Source organism: Marmota flaviventris, chromosome 12, assembly GCF_047511675.1.
Source record: "Marmota flaviventris isolate mMarFla1 chromosome 12, mMarFla1.hap1, whole genome shotgun sequence".
In the NCBI taxonomy this organism is placed as follows: Eukaryota; Metazoa; Chordata; class Mammalia; order Rodentia; family Sciuridae; genus Marmota; species Marmota flaviventris.
Genome location: NC_092509.1, coordinates 10940245 through 10959394, shown reverse-complemented (window position 1 = coordinate 10959394; position 19150 = coordinate 10940245). Strand labels below are relative to the sequence as shown.

Here is a 19150-nt window from a genome sequence, read left to right as displayed (position 1 = left end):
CGCCGCCCGCCCGCGCGCAGGCCCGGCGCGTCCGGGCGGGGCGGGGCGGGGGCGCGCGAGCCCGCCCGCCGAGCGCGCCGCGTGTGCGCCCGCCCCGCCCGCCGGGCCTCCGGCCGTGGTGTACGTGCAGCGCGCGCGGAGCGAGTGGCGCCGCGGCCCGCGCCCTGCCCGCCCGCTCCCCGCGGCCGCCCCCGAGGCCGCGCTCGCCGCCCCGGCCGCCATGCGGCGCTGAGGCCAGCTACGCGCGGCTCCGCGGCGGGCGGCGGTGCTCGGCGCCCTGACGGCCCCGCCGCCGCCCCGCGCCCGGCCCCGGGCCGGCCCCGCCGCCATGGCCAGTGACAGCGGCGGGCCCGGAGGGCCGAGCGCGAGCGAGCGAGACCGGCAGTACTGCGAGCTGTGCGGGAAGATGGAGAACCTGCTGCGCTGCGGCCGCTGCCGCAGCTCCTTTTACTGCTGCAAGGAGCACCAGCGCCAGGACTGGAAGAAGCACAAGCTCGTGTGCCAGGGCGGCGACCCCGTCGGCCCCGCTGCTGCCCCGCGCGCGCAGCCCGGCCCCGCGCCGCCCGCCGCCGCGCCTCCGACACGGGCCGGGGCCGCCGCCGGGAACGCCGGGGCGCGGGCCGGGAAGGCGGCGGGGCAGCGCCGGGGCAGCGCCGAGGCCGCGCGCGCGCCGGCCCCCGGGGACGCGGCCCAGGCCCGGGGCCCCCGCGGCGCGGCCGAGCGCGGCCAGGAGGAGCCGCCCGCGCGGCGGTCGCCGTGTCCTGAGCGGGCCAGCCTGTGCCCAGCGGGCAGCTCGCCCGGAGAGGCGCTGAGCCCCGGCGGCGGCCTGCGGCCCAACGGGCAGACCAAGCCGCTGCCCGCGCTGAAGCTGGCGCTGGAGTACATCGTGCCGTGCATGAACAAGCACGGCATCTGCGTGGTGGACGACTTCCTGGGCAGGGAGACTGGGCAGCAGATAGGCGACGAGGTGCGCGCACTGCACGACACCGGCAAGTTCACGGACGGGCAGCTGGTCAGCCAGAAGAGCGACTCGTCCAAGGACATCCGGGGTGACAAAATCACCTGGATCGAGGGCAAGGAGCCCGGCTGCGAGACCATCGGGCTGCTCATGAGCAGCATGGACGACCTGATCCGCCACTGCAACGGCAAGCTGGGCAACTACAAGATCAATGGCCGGACGAAAGTAAGTGGCTGGGTGGGCGCCGGGGAGGGGCGGCCTGTCCTGCCGGCGAGCGCCGTGGCGCGGGCGCAGGGCCTGGACACGGGCTGCGCAGGCCAAGAGGGCACGGCCCCCTGCCCCGCGGTGCGCGGTTGTCACTCCGCAGCCCTTCCCGCAGGCAGGGTCTTGCGCGGCTCGCCACGCACCGCGTTAGGAGAGGCGAGCCGCGGACCTGAGAGAGGCAGGTCTCTGGTCGCGGGACTCTAGTGTGCAGGAAGAGCTGCGCCGCCGCCCTCCCCCTGCCGTCCGGCTCCGTCCCTGCTGTTTTCAAACCCACTGCAAGCGGGGAAAGAGGTATTTCCGTTTTCGGGTCGCTCAGTACAGGCAGGTTCCATCTTAGCTAGGTTTCCTCTGTGTGCTTTGTTGATATGATCCCTCTGTTGAAAAGGAGCAGTTTTGTAGCTTCCTGGAACATCAACAGCGGCAGCACCGCGTTGGAGCAGGAGGCCCCTCTTAGCCGTCCGGTTCCGTTCCTGGGATCCTTTTGTTTGCTTTTAGCTGTGCAGTGCTCCTCAGCAGGACCTTAGTCGGGCCTCTTCCCTCTCGAGGTCAGCAGCAGACCTGCCCCTCCCCTGCATCTCCTTTCACTTTACTTCCACACTGAATCTTCTTTGTGCCCAGCTCTGCTGGGCCACCCTGCTCCAGAAGCGCTGTCAGTTGGTGTCTGATTTTGTTTCTGGACTGTGCTGGGAAATCAGCACAGGTGCGTTTGTACACACATGGCTCTTCTGTGTGTGTGTGTGTTACTGTCTATTTTGACATGTGTGACTCTCAGGCTGCCGGAAGGCTGGGCACAGGCATTGGGAGGGTTCCAAACATGAGCTTTGTGGGGAATCCAGGTGTGATGCTCATTCACAACTGTGGATTCAGGTGGGGAAAGCATGTGTCCTCCTGTTACTAGACTCAGGAAAGAAGAGCAGTTGCTTAAAATGAAGCTGGTAGGGAAAGGGGCCTGGGTGAATCTCAGCTTTGCTCTTTCACAAGACTTTCATTTATATTAACAAAACATTGTTGGGGTCAAATCTGAAGGTGGAGCAGGAGAGGTGCTATAGTGGGACAGGGCTGACCAAGGCCCACCATGGGGCTGAGCTGATGTTTGAGTCAGAGGAAGGGGATGTCCTAAATCTTCCTTGATCTGCTTTCCAAGGTTATCTACTTTCCCAGCTAAGCTGAGACCTCTTCTCCCCTGTCCTTCTCAGGGAAGGGGCAGCAGACAGCCTAGCTTTAGAGCAGCTGCTTCTGATGGGTAGCTGTTAGGACATAGTTATCTCCTTCCCCAAGGGACCCAGGGGGCTGAGGGAAACTGATTTAAGTCTCTTGACTGAACCTGCAATGTGCAGTGAGGGACTGGCTGGAGGAAGGGGGATTGTGCTGTCCCTGCATCTGATTTTATGCTTCCATTAGTTTCAGGATCTGTGAATGATCTTAGGAATTCCTTTCATTATACTTCCTGGCTGAAAGAGTTTGGGTAGTCATGTTTGAACATGTGATTTGAGTATTCCTAAAACAACAGCAGCAGCAACAAAACAAAAAACCCCACGAGGGTGCTTGCTTTGGGGGAGTGCGAAGGCAGTCAAAATAGCACCACCAGACCATGAGTGACCGCAGTGTGCTGGGCACCGGATTAGCTCCACACAGACAGGCCACAGCAGTCTTAATCCTGCCAAGTGGGTGGCATTCCTGATTTACGTTTGAGGAAGTTTCAGCTCAGACGCGGCCAAGGCCTTGCACTTAGGAAAAGCTGGCTGGTGTTCAGCTCAGTTGAGTTGGACATCAAGGCCCTGCTTTCCCTGCCCCTCTGGAGGCAGGTGGGACATGGGGGTGGTGGTGAAGGTGTCGATCTCTTGGCACCTCCCTGGAGGCAGAGTTTGATGAACATTTTAGCTGACAGTGGGCAGGCAGCACCGGCCTTGTGTGGATGATCGGATTCTATGGTTGGGCTCTGTAAACTTACACCAGGTGACAATGTTTCTTTGATGCAGTGGCTTAAAGCCAGCGTGTATTGACTGCCAGAGTGGTGCTTGTAAGCACCGCTCTCGAGGTGCCAGAACACCTCATGGTGGGTGGTTGAGGAGGGGTCTTCCATAAAGAATTTTATACCCTTCTCAAGTGTGTGGTCTCGGCAGGTCCTTCTCCCACTTCTGCTTTCTCCCTGCTCCAGGTGGGGAGGCTTTGAAACCAGCAGCAGTCCAGGTCCTGTGCTCAGGCCTCCCCGCTGAGCATCTTGGGTAGTTTTCCTTACACCATCTGTGCTCCGTGCTCACACCTGGGGCAGGGCCTGGTCATCAGGTGGCTTCTGGCCTCCCAAGTACTTATCTGGCCACTGTTTATTCAGCTACTCCAACCGAGGGACCACAGGGAAGGATGAAGTAACACGGGAGAAGAGAAGCCACTGGTGTCCCAGCGCCGCTTCCCACTTTCTCTGATTTGGTCTTTGGCGTTCCCCTCTTCCCCTTAAACTGCCCTTTGGTCCTGTTCCCCTTCTGACATTCTTCCATCCACCAGGAAGGACCCTCAGCCTGCTGCAGGGTGTTACTCTCAGAAGTCACAGGGGCCTTGAGGGTAGAGGAAGAGGAATGAGGGCAGTGAGGCTGGAGGAGCCTCAGCCTTCCTGTGGCGTCCCTAAAGGAAAAGGCTTGCCCATGAAGATAAAATTACTAGATGGTATTCCTAACAATTGCAGTTTCATCCAAACCTTATATGTCCAGGGAAAGCATAAGTAAGGAGAGGGAGAAGTAAGGTCTGCTGACGGAAGTACCAGGTTGGGTTACTAAGATTTTTTTGTTGGTATTGCAATTAATTGGTCAGTGCTGGCAGATTATGGCTTTCAGAGCAGAGAATAGGGTGAAGGAAGTCCTGTTGCTTTATTTCCTCTACAATAGAGATATGGTAACAATCCTCTCCTATTAAAAAACCTTACCTGTCCTGTGAGGACACAGGGAGGAGACGCCTTGCAAGCTGAGGAGAAAGCCCTCCCCAGAATCCTGCGCTGCTGGCACCTAGGCTCAGGCCTGCATCCCACCTGCAGGACTGGGGGCATGACCTGATGATGCTCGGGCCTGAATGAATAGGTCAGTGTAAGGCTGGGCCCAACAGGACTCCCTTCTCTCTCTGCCTCTGCTCTCCTCTTTCCTCATGGAACCCTGGACCTACATATCAAAGCAGATTGTTGATGGTTACTAACTGCATCTGAATTCAGGATCAAAGTCAGTTCTACGGGCTGCAGACAGGTGGGAAATCCTGCATGTGCAGTTTTTGTGCAGCTGCTGGGAAGATGGACTCAGAAGCTTAGAGGCTTGCTAGGTGGAAAGGGAGCAGATTCATCTTGTAGGAAGCACTTGTCTAATGAGCTGGTTTATGTGTAAATGCGCACCTTTAATTCTAAAGTATTTTTTCCGACTCCAGTCTTTTAAGAGTTCCTGCTCTCCCTGTCTTTCCCCCCTCTCATGAGCTGGAGGAAAAAAAGGCTCAGAACCATTTTTGACCAGAACTGCTCCCCCCCCCCCCCCCACACACACACTTGTTTTTTAAAACAGGAAACAGGCCCAGAGAAGTTAAGTGAGTTGTTCAAGGATGCGGAGCTGGTCAGGAACACCGGCAGGCCTTGGATCAGCTCCTTCTCCTGTCCCTCTGTGCCTCTGTGGAACCATGTGTTGCAGCCCAATGGGGCTGGCCTCTGTTCTTTGGGAGGAGCTGGATGCTGGGCTTCCTGCCTTCCCCTGGTTCACTCCGGAGCTCCTGCAGTTGGGCTTTTCTGTGCTTCAGGGTGACTCTCCCTGGTGGATGGTCCCTGCCTGGCTCCTGGAGGCTCTCCTGCAGCGTCTTTGCTGTGCGTTGTTTGAAGCTGTGCTCCCTGGTGCCGGCCTCCCCTTTCCATCCTTGGAGGAGCTGCTTCGAGCTATTTCTGATTGGCACGTCCACTCTCAGTGCCCGGCCCTGCCCCATCCCGTCAGCCTTGCCGTCTGTCTTGGTCCTTGGTGTTTCCTGGTGTCTCTGCTCTGCCTTTGGAGGATGTCAGCAGCTTGCTTGTCTTTATTTAGTTTCTGTGTAAGCGACTCCAGCTCTCTGTCCCCTTTTCATTCTGACAAGTTCTGGGCAGTTCTCGTAGAAGTTTTCTGCTGTGCGTCCTACCATCCTTCCTGGGAGCATTGAGTCCACACTGGGAGCACATCTGGGCTGCACAGTGGCTTCTGTGTCTCACTGGGCCATTGTCACAGTTGCCTTTGACTCTAGTTCCAGCAAGAACGCTTCTGTTCTACAAAGCAGAGCCCTGGTGGAGGCTCACCCAGCACTGCCTGTGGAGCTGGTCCACAGCACTCCTCCTAGCACGCACTCAGCTCCTTGCCACCCTTGCTGCAGTGCCTCCTATGTCATGGTGACACTTTTCTATAACCAGCTCCCTGAAGGCTCGGACAGATCTGCTGCCTGCTTGCTGAAGTCACTGTGAGCTTTTCCTGAGTTTGGAATTCTTTGTTCCTTATTCCATGTCTTAGATCCCCTTTTTATTTTGAGACAGGGTCTCACTAAGTTGATTTTATAGCCTTGCTAACTTGCTAGGGCTGGCCTCAATCTCACAATCCTCCTGCCTCAGCCTCCCGAGTCACCAGGATCACAGGGGGCGTGTATCCCAGATCCCATGTCCTCACAGAATATGTGTGCTCCTTGGCTCCTTGTTCTGTTCCCTGAGTCCTGTTTTGACAGTCTTTTCATTCAACAAGTGTTAAGTGAGTTCTGCCCATGTACAGACAATGTCTGGGCAGCCAGGGGTATCTGAAGAGCCTAAACAGTGCCTGTTCTCACAGAGCTGACCTTCCCTGGGGAGGGCGGAGTGGGCGTCAGTAGGCATAGGTGTGAGGAATGGGATGTGCTGGTGGGACGTGTTCAGAGATGAGCAAGGTGAGAACAGAGCTGGGGACATGATCTAAGTACAGAACTCAGTGAATCCAGGGGCTGACTCGTGGGTCCGGGGAAAACCATCGCAAACAAGGCTACCACTAGCAGTTCAGGAGCCCCGGATGGACTGTGCCTGGCGTGTTAGAAATGGCCAGGAAGCTGCAGTGGTTCCAGCTGGGGGAGGGACACAGTCAGTAGAGCCCTGTGATGGGAAGCACGGGCTGCTGTAGGGTTGGGACCCAGGTTTTATCATGGGTGACATGAGAGGCCGTGGGAGTCTGAGTGAGGCATGTGTCATGGGCCTGAAATCCCAACTACTTGGGGGGCTGAGGCCGGAGGATGGCTCTGGCCAGAGTTCAGGCCAGCCTGGGCAGCACAACAAGACCCGTCGTCTTAGAAAGAAAGGTCTCCGTGGTATTTTGAGGGCAGCCGCAGGCAGGAGGAGCAGGGCAGGAGTTGGACGCTCCTGCTGTGGTCTGGACCTGGGGTGAGGGGCTTCGAGCAGGCCTGCGGGTGGCCTGAATGCATCCTACATGGTGACCCAGGAGACCTGCAGGTGGATTAGAGGTGAGAGGGAAGGAACAGCCACGAGGCCCCGGAATTGACTTCGGTGCTGGAGAGAAGTAACTGCTTTTCTATCTCGCCCTAACTCTTCCGCCTGTCTTCTCTCTCCCCGTCTTTTCATTTTCCACTTTGAGCTGTTTGCCAGCACCAATTTCCAGCCAAAGCCACAGGAAGAAAGTTCTGTGCTCTCTGCTCACATTGCTTTGGGTGGCGGTGCTGGCCCCTGCTCTTGACCCCCTGGCCTGCCCTCTGCTCCCCAGGGCCACATGTGCCCTTGCCAGCTCCACCCTGGCTGTCTTCAAATCTGTGCACCCTTGTGAATAGCTGGCTCAAGACGGCTTGGAAATCCATGTAAGAAGAAATGCCCAGATTCTGAGATTTGTGGAAACCCTGGAGGAGATTGGTTCAGCATGAGGCCAGCATAGATTTAGATTCAGAGTCAAAATAAAGTCAGAAATAAAATATCTTCATTTAAATGTGCTGTTAAAAATCAAACCCCTACAGAAAATCCAGAAGGAGTAGAATGACCACAGAATATCAAGAACAGTCTTAGTGAATTCTAGCTACAGGTGACCGTGTGGTTGAAGTGGAGGGTTGCCTAGGGCCTGTACTGTGAGGGCATTGATCCCCTGGATGGATTCAGAGCCACAGAGCACCAGCTACAGATGTGAGGAAGTAAGAATGCAGAATCCAGGTCTGTGAAGCCTGCGGGAGCTTGCTTTGACTCTGGGGGTGGGGGTGGGTGGGGCGGGCGGGGAGGTGCTGGGTCACAGAAGCACAGTGAGCATGAGGCTATTGTGTGTGAAATGGCCTTTAAAGATCAACACGTGGCAGGTCCGACAGAGCCAGGGACCCAGAACCTGTCGTCCTACTTTAGTCCTAGAAGCTTCCGGTTCAGACTAGTTTTTGGATTATAAAACTTGAAGGGGAGGCGTAGCATCTAACCTGCCTGTTGGAAGGCTGGTGCCGTGGGCCCTTTCTCCCTTGAGGTCACCCCCTCTCATCCCCAGGCACCCGGGGCCCTCTCCCTGGTGTGTCAGAGCCTCCTTGTCCTCTAGCGTTTTCTCGCTCGCCCACGCTGCCTCTGGCTCTGTTGGCAGAACTCCTCTGTAGTAGGGGTCTGTGTTGCTTTTTACTTAGAACTTTCAGCAGCTGCCCCTTGGCCAGGTCTTGCTGCCTGAGAGCCCGTTCACCCCTGCCCTGGTCGTGGCTCTTCTCCTGCCCTGGCCCCAACCTGTAGGTCCCCTCCCCTCCTGCAGCTTTCGGGTGTTGACTCTGCCCACAGTGTCTGACCGTGGCGTTCTCCCGAGGCTCGATTCTTGCTCTGCACGTAGCCAGAAGCCAGAGGAGGGAGAAGGCAAACTGCCTCTATTTGCAGACTCTTCTTGGTAGCTTGTATTAGCTACGATTGCTGTGTGACGAATCACCTGAGATTTAGTGGCTTAGGACATCACCCACATCTTATGTCTCAGGTCCTGGGTGGCATCTGGGCACGGGTGCCTCTCTGCTCACAGCCCCTCAGCTGCAGGTGGGTCTTGGGCCTAGGGCTGAGGTCTCAGAAGGCGGGTGGGAGGAGCTGCTTCCTGGCCACCCAGGCCAGGGCCACTTGCAGGCTCCTTACAGTGTTCAGGTCCCTAGGCTTCCCTTTCTGGCCACGTGGCCGCTAAGGAGGCAGCTTCCTTCCACCAGTATGAAAAGGCTCGGTCAGTGGGGAGACTGAGGCTCCCGCCTCTTGTAGCCTCGGTGTGAAAGTATCCATCACCTGTCCCTGGGCTTTTTGTTAGAAGCCAGGCTCCTCCTCATTCAGGCAGGGACTGGCGGGTCAGTGCGGTTCTCCCTGGTGTCTGTGCCCTTAGATGGCACTGTCCTTTGTGGCCAGGTCTGTCTCCTCCAGCCTACACTTTTTCTCCCAGGTGATCTCCTTCACAAGTTCCTGAGTCAGTTGCCTGTTTCAAGGCAAATTCTCCAGAAATAAAGTGGCAACTCCCCGTGGACGAGTTGTCCACAGTAAGGGCAGAGAGGCGCTGGGGCGGATCTGGGTACCTGGTCAGCACTCAGGCCATGACTGGGTTGACTGTCAGGGTTCCTCAGCGTCTTCTTGCTGTGTTTCTTACCCTGTGTGGGGTTGGGCAACACCCCCGCATTCTTCTTGAAGTTTGGCAAACTCAGCATGATTAAGATGGTGGGCATCCCCTGTTGGGAGGGACAGGGAGGTGGATGAAACAGTTTTGAATCCATCTCATCTGGGGATACCATGTATTTATTCAGCAACTGTTCACGGAATGCTCAATGTGCTGGGCACTAAGATTGCGCCCCCAGGTCATGTGGTCCTCTGCCCTCTGGGGTCTCATGCACAGGGCGAGGCAGCATCAGTCTGATGGGCAGCAGTCTGGACGAGCCTAATGTACGCAGGCCAGGAGAGCTCTCCTGGAGGAAGTGGTCATTCAGACCGCACTGAATGGGGTGGGTCTGTGGCGTCTGGCAGAGCCAGCTGTTCTGGGGCACCCCTCGCCCATCAGTGGACAGCTTCACACGCCCTGTCTGCCCCTTGTTCCGGGTGGTCATCACACTTCCGACCGAGGCCGTCTTCTTCTCTGCCCTGGGTACTGCAGCCTCACCTCCCTTTGTCTCTTCCCTTTCCTGCACTGGTCCCCCGGCTGCCCTCGTGTCCTCGGAGCCTTCGCAGCCCTGTCCGTGTGGAAAGGGGGCAGGCGTTCTCGTCAGAACTGGGCACTATCCTGCTGTGGCTGCGCCCTCAGCGTCACAAGGCTTGCTGCCCAGGAGTGGCCTACAGTGGTGCCTCCCTGGGGGAGGTTAGTCACTTTGTGTAGGTCTCATTGCCGGTGCCATCGTTCCCTTGACGGGTTCTTCTCTGAGCGCATCCTTTCCATGTCCAGCCTATGTGAGCTTCCGACATGGTACCCGTGTCACTGGGAACCTCAGGGTGTGTGGGACACATAGGGCCCTTCTGCGTCCGCTGCTGGCCGGCTGCATCACGCCACATGTCCACCCCCACCTGGAAGTGCATTTGCTGTTCAGGGGAGGGTGCCACCTCCCTGCCCCCTCCCCGCACACCTGTGGCTCCTGCCAGCTCCTTCCCTGCTGCCCACCCCAGGCTGCCTGTGCCTCAGACCTCACACCTCTGGGTCTGGACTCAGCCCCTTCCTGAACATCTCCCCCACCTCCACCTGTCCCTTTCCTGCCCCTGAATCTTCTTGCCCCGCAGGTTCAGGGGCAGGACCGCGGTGCCACGATGCTCAGGCCAGCTTCCCCGGGCATGCTTGCTGTGTCACATTACCTGTAGTGACCTGCCTCAGCTGTCCTCTGCCCCCATCCCCATCCAGTTCTAAATGTGCAGGAGCCATTCCTGAGGCTGAGGTTTTGTCCTATTGTGGGCAAGTCCTGTTTCTCTCACGTGCTGTTTCCAGCCCTAACTTTCCAGATAAAAATAGCCGGGGCAGCGAGGCCTTAAACTATTCTTATCTCCACACACTGGGAGAAAGGCCTCTGAAGATGGAGGGAAGTTTTGTGCCAGTCCTCTGCCAGAACCAGGGTTGAGTTATGATAGCAAGGAGCGGTACAGCGTCCCTGTATCCCCAGGGACAAGCCCTGTGGATCTTACCGCCTGGCCCAGTGCCTGAGAGTCCCCAGGAAACACATCACTGCAGCACGCAGCAGGGTGAACGTGAGGCTAAAGGTCCTGCCTGTCCACCCTCCTCTGTGACCCGGGGAGGACCTGTGCCTGGCATGCAGGCACAGATGGTACCTGCCCCACATGACATTGGGCAAGTTAGAATCTTCAAAAGCAGAGATTTAAACTTCTAAAATCATCCTGGTTTTGACTGGGCCTTAGAAATGTCAAGAGTCAGAATTGCAGATACATTAGTGGAGGTTTGAGGATTGCATTTAACAAGAGGGCCTGGCTTATGCAAGATGAGAAATATTTCTTTCATAATCAGAAAACCTTCATGTGTTGATCACGTTCAACATCCAAGCCCGTCATCAGCCTGGGGAAGGCAGTGGCAGAGTGAGTGCAAGTGACAGGACCTGGCTCTACCAGGGGTGCCAGGTAGTGAACTCAGGGGTGCTTTCCTGCTAAGCCACATCCCCAAGCCCCCCACTCATTCCCCCCCTCCAATTTATTTAGAAACAGTCTCACTGAATTGCTTAGGGCCTCACTAAGTTGCTAAGGGCTGGCTTTGAACTCGCCATCCTGCTGCCTCATTCTCCCGAGCGGCTGGGATTATAGGCTGCCCCACTGCGCCCGGCTTTCACCTGTTTTCATCCTTTGACAAGCTCTGCCTGCCAGTTCTGCTTAGTGTCGACATTTAGAAATGTGTGTTCATGCTCCCAGTGTGGAGTTGTGAAGGCAGTAGCTTGGATTCATCTTTAGCACGGATAATTGATGCATAAGGAATGGTTGTTTTGGGTGGTTATAGGCCAGGGTATCCTGGAGTGCAATTTCTTGAATAGATATTTTTGGCTGGAAATCCCATGTGATAATGACCCCCCCACACACCAAGCCCAGCCGTTTGCAGGGCTTTCCAAGGCAGTTAAGCTAAAGCTAGCTTTTCATGGCTTGGGTTGGTTTATGGACCCTTAGGGATCTAATGGAAGCTGCCACCTCCTCACCCCGAGATGAACATGCATGCAAAGTTTGAAGTCAGACCTGGCATTAGAAACCGAGGCAATGGAGTTCAGAAAGCCCAAACTAGACAGAGAGTTTGTGAGCCCATCCTTCACGGCCATCTGCAGCCAGCTCTCTGCTGTCTCGCTGAGTCTTTAGAACTGTGCCTGCAGTTACTTTTCCCCTACCAGAGTGTCAGCCCAGTGACAGACCCTGGGTAAGGAGCAGCAGGTACACCTTGGGACCAGGGACGCGTGTTCACACTTCTGAAAGTTCTCTGCTGTGTGGTCCTGTTGGGGAGGAAGCGAAGGTGGCTGGTGTGTGTCGGAGGAAGCCAGGTCTGCCAGGTGCTGCTGCAGGGCAGTCGACCCAGGGCCGAGCTCTTCCCTTGGCTCAGTCCTGTCTGCCCACCCCAGGTGGGTTTGGCTTGTTTATGAAAGCTCTGGTAGTAATCGTGCCCTAGGGCTGGGGCGGGGCCCTCTCCAAGAGGTGACACTGGAATGCAGTGTTGAATTGCCCTCCTTGTTGAACACGATCCTGGAGTTGCCTGCCTGCTGTCCCTCTGTGGGTTGGAGACCACAGCCTGGCGTCCCGGGTATGTGAGAGGCTCGCCCACACTGCTCTCCAGGAGCGGGCTGTGCCCATGCAGCTGTTCAGGCTGTTCCCTGGCATGCGCCCACTCTAGGAGGCCCAGAGCTGTCCCTGCGTCTGCAGTTGTGTAGGCAAGGAAGGGGAGTGTGGACGAAGCCCCGCGGGGAAGGGAGCCGCTCTGGACGCCTGTCTTCTGGCTCTCCCCACATGGAGCTTGGCCACATGGAGCTTGGCCGCATGGAACTCTGGAGCTCTGGAGCTCTCCGCCTTTGCATCTATAAGGGGAGCAGCGTGGACCTGGGTAATAGAAGAGCTGGCCAATGCACGCTTAAGCATAAGAAGCTTGCTGGAAGGTGCTTATGTCCTTAGCTGTGGCAGGGGCTCTTCAGGTTATTAGGACTCTGCCCTGATGCCCCTTTGCTGTCCCTGTTTCTGGTGTTGGCTGACGTTGCCATCAGCAGTCAGAGTTCTTGACTTGCATTTTCTGGGACAACAGACCTTCCTATTAAGTGACACCTCTCCATTGTTGTGCCAGCCACTGGCTGGCAGCCCTGGCACTGTGTGAAAGAGCCCTGGCTGCCTGTGAAGGGTGCCTTCAGCCTGCTGGGATGGAGAGGACTCCCTAGGGACACTTGACCCCCCAGTCACTCCCTTGGCGCTCCCCTTGGCAGAGTGAGTCTGTGGCAATAAATATTTTATTTACATTCATGAATTTAATTATTGAAGCTGCATTTGCTAATGGAATCCCTTAGATATTGATTAATTTTAAAAGCTGGTTGTGCATACAGATGAGCTGGAAAGAGCAGATCGAATCTCACCAGTGAGTTTGGTCTTGCTTCACATTTCTCACCAAGGTAAGCGTACATCGGATTGTTTTATTAACCAGGTAATCTATAATTTAATAGGACACTTTAAAAACAAAAATCATAAAGGTCATAATTTTATGAAAGCTATTTTATGAAAGCTAAAATAGTGCAGGTCCTTGGGGCTTTCCCTGTTTCCAGTCATGCTTTGTGGCTTCTTTACCCTCAGCCGTTACTTCTCATGGCTGTGGCCAGGTCTGAGAATCTCAGCATCTGTGTGGCTGGATTTGACCTGCGGGACTTGTGTAATAGCAGCAAATGCCTTTCAAGAAATTGCTCATAGGTTCCGCTCATAGGTTCTAAAATTGATTTTATATATATATATATATATATATATATATATATATATATATATATATATATATATATATGATTTTAGTTGTAGATGGGCCTAATACCTTTATTTTGTTTACTTATTTTTATGTGGTGCTGAGGATCGAACCCAATGCCTCACATGTGCCAGGCAAGCACTCTACCGCTGAGCCACAGCCCCAGGGCGCCCCCCCCCCCTTAGCATTTTTAATAGTGGAGACATGAACCCTTAAGATATGAACTACTCTATGTATTAGGGGCTGTGTGTTTTTTAACTTTACAATGGATAAAATGGTTTTATTCATTTATAACAAAAGTAAAGCTTATTATTTGAAAAATAAGGAGTTAATGGCAAGTGAAGTTAAACTACATGTGTTCATATATGTATTTTTCTTAAAGAAATATGTGTTATGTAGGTCTCTACATAGAAGAGTAATTGAATTGAATTACACAAAACTTTGAATAATGTAATTGAGCTTAAATATTTTGTAATTGAGGCATTTGCTCTCGAGTTTGGGAACTGCATATTTATTTGACTGTGGAAATCTTGTATGTCATGGGAAGAAGGTTGCTGCTTTGATTGTGACTTTATATGTTTTCTGATTATAAAAATACTAGAATGCTCCAAAATGCCAAACTGACAGATTGGGAAGAAGCAGTTGACAAATTAACAGTTAACAAGTGTAGCAACTGGAGATTTCGACTTTCTTAGTGATTGTTGGAACAAGTAGATGGTAGGTCAAGGAGGATGGAGAAGCTTCCAGTACTGTCACAGCTCGGACTCAGGGTCATCTGTAGCTCGCCCCTGCCACGACAGCGCTCAGGTGCCCCTGGCAGGCTGTGTTCCTTGTGTGACCATGGAACATATCTCCAGAAACCTGGACTGAAGTCATGCGGAGTGTTGGTATTCTTCAGCAGAGCTAAAGCAGAAAGCAGTTTTGGGGAGGAGGCTGGGGTACCTCCAAGGCAGAGCACTTGCCCCGCATGGCAAGGAAAAGAAAGAAATCCATAAGTGTAGGAAGTAACCTCTGGGTCAAAGAAGAAATGTCTGTAGCTCACTGGAGCAGGAGCAAGATTCAGAATCCCACGCCTGTGCTGGGCATTAGACCCAGGGCCTCACAGCAAGTGCTGTACCGCCGAGCCAAACCCCTGCCTTGACTTTATTTTTTTAATAAAGATGACAAGGTAATTCAGGGTGAGATATGTTTTTTGTTTTTTTTCAAAAATGGTGTTGGATGGCTTGGCTATCTTATGAAAATATAAACCTTAAGCTTTTCATTACACTGTATAAAAAATTAATTGAGAATGGATCATTGGCCTAAATGTATAAAGCCTGAAAAACTTCAAAAGAGAAGAGGAGGACCCTGTTTGAAAAAAAGTAAAAAGGACTGGGGTTGTAGCTCAGAGATAAAGCACCCCTGGGTTCAATCCCCAGTTACAAAAAGAAAAAGAGAAAAGAGTAAATCCTCATGACGTCAAGATTGATGAAGATTTCCTAGGACACAAACAAGATGAACCATAAAAGAGGAAAATTGATAAGTTGGCTTTTTGTCCATATTTAAATGTGAAATTTAAAAAATGAAAAATTTTAGAAATGAAAAGACAAACATGTTTGGAGAAAATGTTTACATTAATCTATCAAGAGTGTGTAAGGAATTCTTATAACTCAGTAATAAAAGGATCCAATGGGGGTTGGGGCTGTGGCTCAGAGGTAGAGCGCTCGCCTACCATGCGTGAGACACTGGGTTTGATCCCTAGCACCACATACAAATAAAATAAAGATATTGTGTCCACCTATAACTAAAAAATAAATATTAAAAAATAATAGTAAATAAATAAAAGGATCCAATGGGAAAGTAGAAAGCAGGTTGGAACAAGCGTTTCACAAAAGACCAAGTGCATGCAGATTCTCGCAGATTCTCAGCGTTGCTGGTCACTGGACTGAAGTAGGACTAAGGCCACAAGAAATGCCACCCCAGAGAGCACCGGAAGGCTGAGATCAGAAGGGGCCCCTCCTGATGCTCCAGGGAGGATGTGGTGCATGGGCACCCTTTGGTTGATCCGCCCATTCGTGGCAGGAAGAGCTGCAAAGTGGCACTGCCACTGGGCAGACAGGGCGGCCACAGCCAGAGGGTGAATGCAGACTGAGCGTGTAACCCAGGATGTCACTGTGCAGCGTCTCCTAAGAGAAGCAGAAATTTGTCCACACAGAGACCGAGCCATTCTATTCATTATTGCCAAACTTAGGGAGCAACCGTGCTCAAGGTGTGGTGGGAAGACCAGCAGGGCACAGCGCCCCCCGCCTCCGCAGGAGGATACTGCCAGTCAATGAAATGACGGGGAGAGGGGACGTGGGTCTCAGGCACAGGCCTAGGCTCAGTCCCCAGCACCGCAAAAACAGATAAGGCGACCACCAGCTGGATGGACTGCTTCCGTGGCCCTTGGTTGGACCTGGTGTCAGTTGTAGGTTATGCTATAATGTGGAACTGTGCATCAGATCGTGAGGTAGCCCTAGAGCATGTGGGTAGGGCTTGGAAGGGACGTCTCTAGAACTGCTATGTTCTGGCGTTTTCCATGCTTAACGTGCCCTTGTTGGTGCCCACGTTGATGGGGTGCTCACTGGGTCCCAGGCACTATGCCACCCAGCTTATCTATTGCATTCCATCCTCACAGTGGGCGTCTGAGGTGTGGCCACCGTCTTTTCCCTCATTGCACAGTCAAGGAAGATGAGGCCCCAGAGATTGAAGAGCCTGCTCCGGGTCTAGCCTGGAAGTCTTGCAAGCCAGGGGGCGGCTGGCGTGAGCATGACCTGCCGGTTCATGCCAGGGGGGGTCTATGTGTGTTCAGAGGTGTCCTGCTGCGTTCAGATCGCCTGCTGGCTCGTGCTCTTCGCATTGCAGGAGCTTCTTAATTTTAAAAAGTCGAGGTGAGCCGACTGTGTGTCAGATGGTCCCCACTTTTTACTGGAATCCTGATGGGAGTACATGGAGTGCTGTTCGCTTCCACAGCCTCCACTGGAAAGTGCAACGGCCATTCGTTCCCAGGGACATCGTTTTGACAGCGTGTAGACACAAGGGTGGGACAGGTGGTTTTTCAGGTAGTGGCGGGTGCTGGTCCCTTGGTAAGGCTCCTCTTGGCTCCGTGGGTCTTCCGTCGCTTGGGCGCTGCAGCAACTGCCCACACATTGCGCCATTCACGTTGGCAGCAAGGCCCACCTCAGCTCTGCCAGCCAGAGTCTAGTCCAGGTTGAGGGGCCCAGTTCACAGGTGGCTCTTATAGGATAGATAAGGGACGTGAAAGCCGGGTCTTGTGTTCCCTAAGCCCACTGCCAGTGAGTGGTGAAGGGTAGGCCCTTTCACACTCAGCTCTGCTGAGTTCCTGATTGACACCCTGTCTGGAGGCATGAAGTCGCTAGCGCCCTCTGCCTTCATGCCTTGGTTGCTAGCCTCCCGAGACTGTCCAGCAGCTGCCACTCAGAACCCCATGGAGAGCTTCTGGAGTCCTTGTGCCGACAGAAGGGTCTGCCTCCCCTCGCCCATCCTGTTCGCTCTGTCTGCCCTTCAGCCCTCGACCAGGAGTGTGTGGGTCCTGGATAGCTGGGAGCAAAGTCCAGCCCACATTTGGCAGCTTGCAGTTCCCAACAGTCATCGTCCTTTCTTCTGGTTTGTTTGATGGGCAGCATCAGTGCCATGTCCTGGCTGCTGAGAGACTGGACTGAGGTTGGTGGAGCCCAGTGCCTGCTTGCTAAAGCATCCCGCTCCCCTGTTACCGCTGCCCTCCCCTGGTACCTCTCCCTCCCGGCACCTCCCTCTGGTTCCTTGCATCTCTTTGTGGAACCTGGCTTTGGCGTCGAGGAGACATGGCTTTCAGTTTTGCCCCTTGCCACATGTTAGCTATGTGACCTTGGAGTTTAAAATTTCCCAATCCTCTCCAGACCCAGTTTCCCATCTGTGACAGGAGTAGGTCCTTTCCAGCAGCGTTGTTGGGAACACCGGGGTGGTGGTGTCTGGCGTGTGGTGGGCGTGAGGAGGGGTATCTGTGGGCTCTGCACTCTTTTTGCTGTAGTAACAGGTAGGCAGCCAGAGAAACACAATCCGCGTGCGTAGGGCTGTCCCAGGGGGACTTCAGTACAGAATGGGGCAGCCAGGCCTACTGGAGGCCGAGGCCCTCCCTCCCCTGTTCCCTGGTGGGTGGCACTGTGTCCAGAGTAGTGTGCAGTCCCCAGGTAAGTGGTGTGTCTTCCTTGGGTGAGTTTTGCTCAGTTTGAATTTTACTTGGTTTAAAAGGAGTTTGAAGTGCCGTGGGTAGAGCTCAGTGGTAGGAGGCCCTGGACTCGGCCACAGCACCCCCCAGTCCTCTCAGTGGCACGAGTGGCTGTCCAAGGCAAAGGGCAGAGCAAAATGGCTGTTGAAGAGGGATTGGCCTCACGGCAGTATCCTCACAATCACCCCCATCCGAAGCTGCCTCTTCCACAGCTTCTTGGACAGTCTGATCCAGCTAGGCCGTGGAGTGGGAGGATTTAGAGGGCGGCTGGCATCAGATCGTAGTTTCGGGAAGTTGGCTTGAGTGGAGTGTGAGGGATGGTTTGCAGGCAGCCCTGGAGGAAGGGGTGCATGAGAGGACAGAAGGAAGGGGTGCATGAGGGGACGGTCACAGGAGCCCACACCTGGGCCAGGACCTCTGTTGAGGTGGAGGAGGTGGCTGGAGGGGTCCGTGGGAGGCCTGGCAAGGACCTTGAGCCGAGGAGAGTGGGCAGCTGTCAGGGAACCTGGCAGAGCAAGGGTGCCCTTCCGCCAAAGGCGGTATACGAGGAGAGCAGAGACATGGTTTGGGCCTCCAGTGCGCTCTGCCTGTGCCCTTCTAGGCAGATGCTGGATTGTTGGCTGAGGCTCTGGAGGATCGCCCAGCCATGGAGGTCGGCGTAGGAGCACATGCCATGTCCCAGCAGAAGCCGGTGGGGAGGCCAGAGGAGGAGAAGAGCCAGAGGGCTGGAGGGGCAGGAAGATGGAGCTCCTTCAGGAGGGTCTCCGTGCTGCAGAGGGCCTTCCTGGGGAGGTATCTGGAAGACATTCATGCTTTTGCTAGAGAAGGTGCTGGGGTGGGTTGGGACTTTGCCAGGATAACCCCCTGGAGCTGCAGGAGCATGAGTCTGGAGGCAGTGAGCTAGTGGGACTGGAGGTGAGGCCCGTGGCAGGGAGTCTGTCTGCGATCTGCGTTCCTGTGCCTGAGGGCCACTTGGAGGTCTAGGGAGGCTCTGAGCCTGGGTACGGCTAGATCCCAAGGCTACATGTCCAGCAGGCTCCCAAGCAGGACGCTGCTGTGACTCTGAGGATAGCCCCCAGCCCTATTTCTGAGTTATGCATCCAGGCGCCCCAGACACTGCAGCCCACCCCTGCAGGTGCCCGGGAGAGTCCTCAGGGTTCAGAGGAGGCACACCAGCACTAGGTCACTGTACCCCTCTTGGTGAGGCTGGGTCTTCAGCACTTGCTTTGAGGGAGGGCAAGGCCTGCTGTGGATGGGAGCAGGTGGCCAGCCAGGGCTGGGAACCTTGTGCTGTCTCTGTGGGCCCCAGGTCGCTTAGTCTTAAACATGGACCAAGGGCTTTGGCCCTTACGCCTTAGTAAAGGTGAGTATTAGGGATTTCTTTTGGCCTAGGGGGGCATGAAAAAATCACCGAGACACTAAGAAAGTTTAGGAACCAGGGAGAGACTGTCCTTCCCAGAAGCTGCCAGGAGCAGAGCAGAGTGGAGCCCAGAAGGTTGGGCAGCAGTGGGCGCGAGCAAAGAGGACTTGGTTCTGCACAGAGACAGTTCATGTTTGCTAGAAAAGCCTCGGGTTGTTAGAGAAGCAGGCCCAAGAGCGCCATGGGTGGGCTTGGAGGAGGCGAGAAGGGCGGACATGAGACCCTGCCTCTGATGTTGCCCTCAGGCCAGCAGCATTGGTTTGTTGCAAGAAATGCAGACCCCTGCCCACTGTGGACTGAACCCGTATGGGCACTTTGGATGAGGTCCCGTGACATGTGCTCACGGCAGCACGTGAGGCCGGATTGTCTCAGGTGGGGACAGCAGCGCTGTTTGAGCA

General features: G+C 54.8%; 1 protein-coding gene across 1 annotated transcript in view; it reads left to right on the top strand.

Annotated features, from left to right (window-relative positions):
* The first annotated feature begins 299 nt into the window (after window positions 1-299).
* The window catches only part of Egln1 (egl-9 family hypoxia inducible factor 1), a 41343-nt gene continuing 22492 nt past the window's right edge, over window positions 300-19150 (top strand). The window contains exon 1 of the mRNA XM_027947985.2: window positions 300-1183. Within this exon, the coding sequence (XP_027803786.2) occupies window positions 329-1183 (855 nt within the window). The 5' untranslated portion in view covers window positions 300-328. The remainder of the gene's footprint in view (window positions 1184-19150) is intronic.